This window comes from Mixophyes fleayi, chromosome 4 (genome assembly GCF_038048845.1).
Source record: "Mixophyes fleayi isolate aMixFle1 chromosome 4, aMixFle1.hap1, whole genome shotgun sequence".
NCBI lineage: Eukaryota > Metazoa > Chordata > Amphibia > Anura > Limnodynastidae > Mixophyes > Mixophyes fleayi.
The window spans coordinates 263,795,699-263,806,666 of NC_134405.1; the positions used below are offsets into that span (position 1 = coordinate 263,795,699).

General features: G+C 45.3%; 1 protein-coding gene across 1 annotated transcript; it reads left to right on the plus strand.

Annotated features, from left to right (window-relative positions):
* Positions 1–1,443: 1,443 nt before the first annotated feature.
* LOC142152753 (uncharacterized) lies at positions 1,444–7,807 on the plus strand. The gene is made up of 2 exons (XM_075209718.1): positions 1,444–2,085; positions 2,991–7,807. The coding sequence occupies exon 2, from the start codon at positions 3,002–3,004 to the stop codon at positions 3,980–3,982; it is 981 nt and encodes a 326-aa protein (XP_075065819.1). The 5' UTR covers positions 1,444–2,085; positions 2,991–3,001; the 3' UTR covers positions 3,983–7,807.
* The last annotated feature ends 3,161 nt before the right edge of the window (positions 7,808–10,968 follow it).

Genomic DNA, 10,968 nt, shown 5'->3' on the forward strand with positions numbered 1-10,968 from the left:
CAGTAAGGCTCGACGCGTTTCGTCTTAATAATCACAAGACTTCCTCAGGAGCACAGAGATGTGTAACACCGGATTAACCGGCCTTTTATCGAGTCCGTGCGCCATTTTGGCGCATGCGCACAGTCCGCCACAGTGTGCGCAGGCGCGGGATCGGAAATACAAAAAACTTTATTGTAAACGGATTCTAAGTGCAATCCCAACAATAACAATAAAACAGCATGTTAGATGTGATCCGTACACAGCGCCAGAGTATATATGCTTATGAACAAGAACATTACATCACCATATATGCGGCAGAGAGTACCGCTGAAACTAACAAATAGTGCTATATAAGGAAAACATATAAGAAATAGATGTCATTTAACAGCACTATATGGTAACCATCACATTCTGTGGTGTTTCACGTGGTGCATTATTCTTTGCATTACAATATTACACTATGTTTGCCTTTTTCCATGCCTTTGGATTGTTCCTGAGTTGAGATCCAGTGTTACAACTCCCTAAGAGGATCCACTCAAGTCTAGATGATACATCTTTACCTGACGGTACGCATATATATACACATTTTTTCCTTGTTGTCCTGGTATAACACTATGAGGCGCCCTGCCTGTGCTTTGTTCTAGTGACTATTTTCTTCTGGATTGACCATCTGGATACAGGCTTCTACGTGGCTGCCACTCATACATGAGTGAAGTGATTGTGGACTTCTAATTACTAATTATTATTCTGATACTGTATAGTATTGTGAACCTTTATATATAATACTAACTGATGTGGTAGACAGCGCCAGTGTATATCTATTGTTGTGGATATATATATATATATAATGTGTATATATAAATGTGTATATTAACAAGGATAGCATCTACTCTCATAGCTGCCAGCTGTTCCAAATCAGGTGGGACACTTCAGTTTACAACTGCCAGGATGGTCAGGACTTTTGTAGTGATTGTTGGGAGGTGTGTCTCGCTCATCGCTGCGAGCAGGTGCCACGCAGTAATGCAAGGATGCTTTGGGCGGAAAGGGAGAGGTTGGGGGCACACTCCCAGGTAAACACATATGCATACAAACTGATGTAGACTTAGATGCTAGCCATTCGAGGGTTAATTACATATTTCACAAGCAGAATTGCAGCTGTTTACTTTCATGTATTGCTACCTTGGTTAATCATTCCCAGTTTCACTTTATTTGTTGTCCCTACTGGCATTCCAATTCAAGGCTTTGCAAAATATCCTGTTAACCTTTTATGTGTCTGAAGACTACACATGTATGGAATTTATTGTAGAAATTAGTGACTAATGCCATATGTATGCATTTTATACTGTTACATGGCAAATTTTAAACACACATGTTAAGCAGCCTCATATACTGCAAAACAAGGGAAGTGTGGCCATCAGCCTAAACGCAGATAAAATCACGTGGGTGAGTGATTAGGTGTTGGCCTATAGGCTTCTTATATTGGTGAACCAATAAGGCAGAGTAGGGGGGTGGTCTGGTTTTATATAGGAGAAGTTCTCCTTCAGTTCCCCCTCTCTGCTTCCGGTTTCCTAGCTGAGGAGTCTGACTGAGTGGTCCTGGTGCCGTGTGGTATCGTATTGTATTGCTGATTTGTATTTGGTTTTGTATTTATATCTGTGTGTTCTTTTTCTTTTGTATTCTTTTCCCTTTCTTTATCCGCTTGTCTCCATTCTTCCCTGTCCTCTTTATATCCCCCCTCCCCGTCCCTTCTCTCCCATCCGTTCTATCCTTTTCAGATCTTTTCTCTCTTACCTTTTCCTGTTTCTCTTACCGCGGGGCTCCGTGGCTGTTTACTTTCTGCTGGTTCCGGGCGTGCGAGGCGGTATCATGTCCAGACCTAGCCGGGTGCGCAGCGCGCCGGCTAGGTATCGGGAGGCGGGGCTAGGTGCGGTGTCCCTTCCTGCTTCTCCCTTTACTCGTTCCTCTGGAGCTCCAGGCTTTGTTGATGGCGGCGTGACCGCCAGAGTCTCACGTAGTCTTTCCCCTACGTCCGGATCCAGGGTCGGGAGGGGGCGGCGGTCGCGGGCAGGCAGGGCGGTGGTGGTTCCTTCAGCAGCGGCTGCAGTGGTATGTTCTCAAGAGGGGGTAGGTGAGGCGGCGGAGGGGCTGAGCAGAGTGGTTCTACGGCCAGTCCTCGGCACATATTACAGACGTCCATGTCTGTAGCAGCTGGTGGCTTATTTAGGGGGTGGGAGACTTCGCTGATGGCAGCAGCACATGGAGGTATCACCAGTGGGGGGATGCATAGGCCCCCTTCTCCTTACAGGGGCCTGGGTCCGGTTATGTGGAATCCTCCTGTCCCAGGGGTAGTTTCATCTTTCACCTTGAGCGGGGCACCCTTCGGGGGGGGGAGGGGCGTCAGCGGTGGTGGTAGTTCCTTGCCCTATCCAGTTGGAGTCAGCGGTTCGGGTAGAGGGCGGTCAGGAGCAGACGTTAGCGGGCCTTGGGGGGCGAATGTCGTGGTGCCTCCGGTGGGGGGGACGACTAGGAATTTATCTCTCGGGGCAGAGGGCTGTTCTTCCTTGGTCAGGTGTCAATAGTGCGGTTACTTCCTTACGGGGGGAGGGGGTCCCTGGCAGGGATCCATTTCACACTTCCAGGCCAAGTAGGTGTTCGGTCTTTAGTGTCCCCGAATCCGGCGGCCTCGGTGGTCCCTTCCCAGGGATTATGGGATTTACCGTACCCTCCTGCGGGTGGCCCCTCGTTTTCAACTTCAATAACTATTGGGGTTCCCCCGTACCCGACCCCTTCCGGTGTGTACACTCATTATTATCCGGTGCCCTTGGGGCAATCTGGGGGGGAAGGTGGGTGACCTGGGTGTGGCCCAGGCGCTTCACTTGGTAGACCCCCTCCTCCGGGGTTTGTGGGGGCAGAGCAGGGGCTCTTAGGAGACATAGGATCAGGGGCAGCGATAGGTTTACCGACAGGGTCTCAAATAAATTTGTTAGGGTTTAACGTGCCTCTCGTTGCAGATTCGCAAGTCATGGTTGGAGGGTCAAGGACACAGACATTGCAGGTGGTCGGTGACGAGCCAAATACAGAGGAGCAAGCTCTGGTCGCTAGTGTGAGGTTGCCGGCAGCGATGACATCGGGTGATTTGTCGGGACCGGAAGCACGGCAGGCAGGCATCATGGAGGCCGCAACAACATCAGGACCTGCCGGGGCGTCAGGATCCGTGCCACAACCGGAGGCTGTCGTTGGTGGTGAGTCGCTTGATGTTGTTATGTCACAAGAACGCACACATAGTCCACCATTGTCTTCCACTGACGAGGATTCTCCTTCTTCATCGGGGGAGGGTCCTCGGAAGTTGATTAAATTGCTTAACACACATTTTAGCAAGGCTAGATCTCAGGGAGAGAGACGGGGTCTGACAGCAAAGTTGGCAACATCTAGGGCTCCCATGGTGCAATGTGAGAACACAGCTCTTTTAGCGGGTTTACGCCCCAGTATTAGGGACAGGATTAGGAAGGGCTGGTTCGTTAACATGTTCGAGCTTATGAAGGGGGCAAAAAATGGGTTAGACGCAGCCTGCGCAAAAGGGGGTATTGGCGAGGAGGCTTATAAAACCTTCCCTAACTGGGTGTCCGGGTATTGTGCCTTTGCGGCGTGCTACATCGAGACGAGGCCAGGGGCACACGAAGAGGTCTGGAAGTACTTACACCTCATAAACGAGATGTATATTAATGATCGCCCAGGGACATGGCTTAAATACGACGAGTTATTTCGGGAGAGGGTGGAAGGTCGTGTTGACATGCCCCTGGGTGTGAAAGACGTTGAGATTTGGATGCAACTCAATCGGGTTAGCTTAGCTTTCGGTTCAGGGGCACCAGGGAATCGGTTTCCGCAAGGGGGGAGACGTGGTGCTCCCCAGTTTGCAAAGAACAGATGGTTTGCCTTTAACAATGCGTCCTGTGGCCGGGGGGAGGCGTGTAATTATCGGCACAACTGCACATACTGCCGCTGACCACATTCTGCCAAGGAGTGTCCGAGGAGTGCCCCCGGTCTCGCACTCCCCCATTTGTATCGATGCCTTACAACGCTGGCTTAGATTATACCCAGATGCAGAGCAGGATTCTTTTCTCCGAGAGGGTTTTCGTTATGGGTTCCGGCTGCCGATTGGGGCAGCAGTGAGCGCTAGGGCCGCAAGGAATCTAAAATCGGCATATATCTTCCCGGAAGTTCTTGACGAAAAGATTTGTGGAGAAATTAGCCTAGGACGCATGATTGGCCCATTTAGCTCACCTCCCATAGTGGACTTAGTCATTTCCCCAGTGGGGATTGTTCCAAAAAAGGTCCCTGGTAAATTCTGTCTAATTCAACATCTGCCGCATCCAGTGGGCAGGTCGGTTAATGACGCTATCGATCAGGACTTCAGTTCGGTAGTTTATCAATCATTTGAGGAGGCCCTGATGCTGGTTAGGCACTTTGGTACAGGTGCTCTTATGGCGAAATTAGACATAGAATCCGCATTTAGATTACTTCCCCTTCATCCAGATTCCTTTAAGTATATGGGGTTCCAAATCAAGGGAAAATATTACGTGGATAGGTGTCTGCCCATGGGTTGTTCCCTGTCATGCGCTTATTTTGAATCGTTTAGTTCCTTCCTTCACTGGGCGGTTCATGCGGGGACGGGTCAGGAAGGCATTGCCCATTACCTGGATGATTTTTTGTTTGTTGGCCCGCCAGAGTCCTCATCGTGTGCGGATCTGGTTTTTTCCGCGCAGGCTCTGTTTTCTTGTCTTGGGGGTCCCGGTAGCACGGGACAAGACCAAAGGTCCGAATACATGCTTGTCCTTTCTAGGGATAGAGATAGACACGGTGGCGGGCTGCTGTCGGTTGCCAGCAGATAAAATCACGAAGTTAAGGGGGATGATAACTGACACGATGTCTGCCCCCTCCCTTAAATTGAAGCAAGTGCAGGCGCTGTTAGGTCTGTTTAATTTTGCATGTAGGGTTATCCCAATGGGAAGGATTTTTTGTAGGAAGCTCCAGCTTTCTACAGCAGGGAGGAATAGGCCTCATGCTTTGATTAAACTAAAAGAGGAGATTAGGCAGGACTTGATGGTGTGGACATCTTTCCTGGGGAGATTTAACGGGATTAAAATCTGGCCTTCCCCCCCTATTTCCACGAAGGATTTAGAATTGTTCACGGACGCAGCTGGGTCTAGGGGTTTTGGAGCGTACTTTCAGGGCGAGTGGTGCGCATCTCTGTGGCCACAAGAGTGGGCCGAGGGGGATCTGATTAAGAATTTACTCGTATTAGAGTTATTTCCCATTATTGTGGCCTTAGAGTTGTTGGCTCCTCAGCTTAAGGGTCATAATGTTTCCTTTTGGTGCGACAATTTGGGAGTGGTTCAGGCGATTAATCGCCAGAGTGTGTCGTCCAGACCAGCGGTGAACCTATTGCGGGTACTGGTGCTTCGTTGCTTGGAATACAACATAAATTTTCGTGCCAAACATGTCCCGGGGATAGAAAATTGCATTGCTGATTCTTTCTCGTTTTGATTGGGGGCGGTTTAGATTATTGGCTCCAAAGGCTAATCCCGTAGGTATAGCTTGTCCATCTTATATTTGGCAGATGGTCGGTCCGGCTTAAGGTTTTTGGCTGAAGCGGTCCTAGCTCCCTCTACATTGAAGGCTTACCGAGTGGTGTGGAAGCGCTGGGAGAATAATTTGATATCTTCTGACAGGCGGTTAACAGGCAATGTGTCGGACATGGAGGAGTTTATGTTGGGATGCTATCAGGAGGGGCTTAGTAAAGTGTCCATGTCATCCACAATTGCAGGTATATCGTTTATGGCAAGGGTTCGGGGGCTAGCTGATCCCACAAAGCCTTTCCTGGTTAAGAAAGCCCTGAAAGGGTGGGCTAGGTTACACCCTGTACCGAGGGATTGCAGGCGTCCTATAGATACCGGTTTGATGGCTCGGTTGTTGGGTATTTTGTCAGAGATAAAGGCGGATAATTTTGAGGCTTCTCTTTTCAGCACAGCTTTTTCCATGGCTTTTCACGGGGCTTTGAGAGTGGGAGAGTTGGTTGCGCAGTCCAAAAATTAGCTAGGGTCGGCCATTTTAGCAAAAAATGTCGTTCTAAATTCGGATACCATTCAAATTAAGATTGCTCGGTCTAAAACAGATCAATTGGGGGTCGATCACTGGATTATGCTGACAAGGCAGGTGGAAAGTATTATTTGTCCGGTCAGACTTTGCCATGTGTTTGCTGAGATACGCCCGCAACAAGCGGAAGCTTGGTTAGTTCACAAGGACAGTTCCCCGGTTACCAAGTTTCAGTTTCACGCCATTATGTGCAAGGCGTTGAGGGGGTTGGGCTTACCTTCCTCCGAATTCGGTACACACTCCTTCCGTATTGGCGCAGTGACAGTAGCAGCATCAGATGGGGCATCTATTTCAGCTATTCAGGCTTTAGGTAGATGGAAATCAAGTAGTTATAAGCAATACATCAGACCGGATGTTTAACCAATTTTGTTTTGCTCCCCTTTTACGCAGTTATTCTTTTTCTTCACTTTCTCTCCTTAGGTGGTAGACCCAGGGGCAAGCTGCTCGCCGCGTTTTGCAGGTGCGTGAAGGGCTTTTTCCCACCGGGTTTTCACCTTCACCTGGGTCGCTGCCTTTCCTTTTCCGTTCTATTTAATGTTGGAAGTAAAATCACCCTTGGGTTAGGTCATTTACTTCAGGTTCCTGTTTGGGGTTGGTTTTCAGGTCCCAAAGTTTGTGTTAGCCAATGTTTCAAAGGTTGTGCTAGGACTGTTATGTTTTATTTGTGTTTATTGTGTTTTGTGAGTTATATTTCGTTAATTCCTTTTAGGGGTGGATAACAGAAAAATGTCGGTGTGGTTTCTGGGTCACTCATATGTCTACTAGGCGAGTAGACATGCTTTTGTTCGGAGGTGTCCGTGGTTTCCAGTTAATGCTGATGTCATATAGATAGGCCGACGGGGTATGAGATGGTCGGAGTTTATGTCGGTGCTTTCAATGGAGATTTCGGAGCGTGGAGTTCCTGATATTCTCGTGGTCCACTTAGGTGGCAATGATGTCGGTCAAGTTAAATCCCTGGACTTGATTATAAAAATCCGTGATGACATTACGTCGGTCTCTGTTTATTGGCCATCCATTAAGCTTTGTTGGTCTTATATTGTGCCCCGTCGGAGTTGGAGGTCTGATATGCCCTCTGTTAATATCGCATCGGTAGTCAGGAAAGTTAATCAGTTGGCCAATAAAATTTGCCGGCAGTCAGGTGGTTTTTCTATTGCCTATCCATTATTGAAAGCTGAATGTGTTCATTTGTTCAGGGATGATGGGGTCCATTTGTCCGATGTTGGTGTTATAATTTTTATAGATCAGTTATTTTGGAAACTCAGAGTTTCTTTTAGGGCTGGGGTTGGCGGGCCGCAGTTATAGTCATCCCCGCAGCGTGGGTGGGAGAGCAGTGCAGTCGGTAAGTTTGCATATGGTGCTTGGGTTATCTCGTCATAGGTCACTACTCCCCCTTTTGATTGTGTTGTCATCACGTGTGTTGGGTCCAGTGAGTGGGACTCTGGGCCAGGATGTTTAATATTTTACTGGCGGTTATTGGGGGTTGTAGTCTTGCCGTTGGACAGATATTTCGCACCGGCCAATAGATAAGGTATGATCCTGGGTTGGTGGTACAATGGTCTGACCTTTCCACCGTTATTGGTTTTGTGTTTGCTGACTGTCCTGCTCTCGTCCGCCTTTCAGCCCCCTTTAGTTTAATATTAGTCATTTAATAAATAACATTTTATTCCAGCGTTAATCTGTTGTCCGTGTCTTTATTGGTTTTACTTATTATAAGAACTAAGAACTTCCACACTGTGCATTTTATAGCCCAGCAGTGCAAATGTTATTTTATAATGTTGTTTGCATATTTGTGCGGAATTGCATCCATTTCTATGAGTTATTGCGGTGAATTCAGAGATAGAAAATCTTTCTCTTTCTGATGGGAGAGCTGGACACTCTATTTCTTGCAAACGGTGGGCTATATGTACTCATGTACATTGTATTGTGCCCTTATACTAGAACAAGATTTCATATTGCAAGAGGATGTTGCAATGTCATCTTACTCTCATTGTTTATAGAAGACATGAAAAAAAGCAAAAGCAGCATTTTAGGAGGAAAATGAAAAAAGATTTAATTAATCAAGGTGGTGGTCTAAACGTGATAATAGCCAAAACTTTGAAATTATATTTAAACTTTTTTCACAAGGCACAGTTCCATCTTGGTCCACAATCCTGCAAATGGTTGAACAGAGTGTTTGCCCAGACATACTTATCAAGAGCAAAAATGTAGGAGTAGCCCTACATAAGCACAAGGCGGACAGCTAGGCCGATTTATAAAAATAAAACGTGCTGCATATCTGCATATTCTGTTATAAATCAATAACACTCATACATTTTGTCTATCCATTAGGTGAACTTGGAAAGGGTTTGTGTTTGTCAACTGAATTCAACCTTTAGCAGTGTGCTACATTTCTGCTTCACCAATGTAACATCTGATCTATTAAGAGATGTATATGTAAAAGGCTGTAAGTGTTACGGCAATAGGGTTTCTGGGATCCGTCTCAGGACCCTTGGGACTAACTGTGGCAGGAATGCAGTGGAAACTGGGAGGCCAGATGAATGTCTTGCTCATAGACGTTACTCTATTCCTGTACACCGAATGTTAGGAGGCGGAATGCTGGACTGAACTCCGTACTGAAATAAATGACTGGAATCTGAAACTGATGGACTGGAACCTGGTTGTGGTAACAAGTGGGGACCTGAACTCAGGCCCAGACACTCAGTACCTCCAAGAACTCAGAAACTCAGACGAATATTGTGCCACAACTGGGACTGGGAAGACTCAGACTCAGACTCAAAATAAGCCTGTAACTGGCCCTGGATAATTCAGAACTCAGAACCTGAGGTAGGCCTGGAAATGGAAGTCAGTACTCTGAGACACAGAGATGGCCCCAGAACGTGGATGACTCAGAACAGTAACCTACTACCCCAGACAGCCAGTAGGAGAGACAGGAAGAGATTGAAGAGAGGAGGGTCCACATGGAAAGTAACAGCTGTGATCTGTACAAGAGCAGATAGAATGAAAGGTAAATCCATATGAGGAGTTAATAGCCAAAGTCTTTATTTCAGCAGGCAGAATGAAGCTGATTTCACACAAAGGGTTATTGATTAAAGTCTGTATCACAGCAAGCTGAGTGAAGATGAATTCCCATCATTTGTAAATGGTTGAAGTCTGTATCACAGCAAGCAGAGTTAATCTAAATTCACACAATGGGTAAATGATTAAAGTCTGTATCACAGCAAACAGGATGAAGTGAACTCACTCAAAGGGTAAATGGTTGAAGTCCTTATCACAGCAGACAAGATGAAGCAACAACAAACAGCAATGGTGATGAACTGGAACCAAGAACTAGAAAGTGTTGCACTGGCAATTAGCTGAGTGTAGGAGGAGACTCTTATAGTCTGCAGAGGAAGCTAATTTGAGGATGAGATCAGGTGTTCAGACTCAGCAGGTTGGTTAACAAATGTCTAACCTAAGATGGCAGCCTCCCATACTGCAGACAGAAGTCATGCTTGTCCCAGGATAGAATGCTGAATTCAACCAGGAGGGAGATGTACAGTGATATGGTACCGCCGAGTGGTGTAAACAGGACTAAGCCCCAATTTGTGACAGTAAGAAGTATCTTATAGTAGCAATATATGTAAAGAGAATTATCTATGAAGACAAAGTGTCTGTGAGGAGAAACATCAGTGTAAAAAAACCTCTGGGAGCAAAAACAGTAAGAAAAGCTGTATTTGTATAATCAACTCTTGGCCCTTGTGAGTAAACCTGAGAAATTATAATACCCTTAACATAAACCTGAAGTGAAAGGGAAATATAGAGTTAACACTTGTATCAGGAAATTCAGAGAATGCGTTATACTGTATATCCATACAATATACTATTTGCATCATTATAAATAATTATTTCAGAGACAGAGTTATATATCAGTAAATTATATCATCTGAAAATATTACATATAACCAAACAAGAAGTGGCAACCAACTATAATGTATGTGCACCAATGACGGCCTGGCCAGAAATTGTGGAATATTGCAAGAATACATACCGGTGAACTGTAAATTTATAAGAGTATTACAACATTAACTAGCAAATATTTACTGTAAGTGAAGAGTGTAATTTAGTATTTATTTTCTGGGTATTATAAAGAAATTTTCTGTAATATGAGTATAATTTTTTTCCCCTGTAATATGATATCATATATATATATATATATATATATATATATATATATATATATATATAGCTAGATAACATACAGATAACTTATTGGATATATTTATTTAAATTAGTGGTTCAGGCACTGCTCTATATTATTGCAAATGTACTGATTTTTAATACTGTGTGTAATGATTTCTGACACAGTAGCCATTTGTTGGAGGAAATCTGTTTTGTAACTTCTGAAGGCCGTTAATCTCATGCTAATTAGACCTTTTTCATCTGTGAATCAAAACCACCTGTTTAACTTGAACATACAGCAGGGTCTGAGAAAGCATCCTGTGTCTGAGATAGATAGGAAATCACAGATTGGTGTAAATTTTGTTAACTTTACATTGCATTTAAATCCAAGAGAACATATTGCATCCTGATATTAAATAGCTGATGTAATATCTCAGATGTTGCAGTGCTAGCTGGGATCAGGGGGCTGGGTTACCCCCTGCCCACATAAATGTCAGAATCTGTATAAAAGAGCACTGTTTGAACATGTAATGTATCATTCCATTTGTAACTTCTGGAAAGATCACTAGTACCACAATGTGGTGTGTAACTGTCCTTATTATCAATAGGTAAGCTAATAAAACATCACTGCTTGAAGATCCTGCTTTAACGACTACTTACCTCTGCTGTAATTCCTGT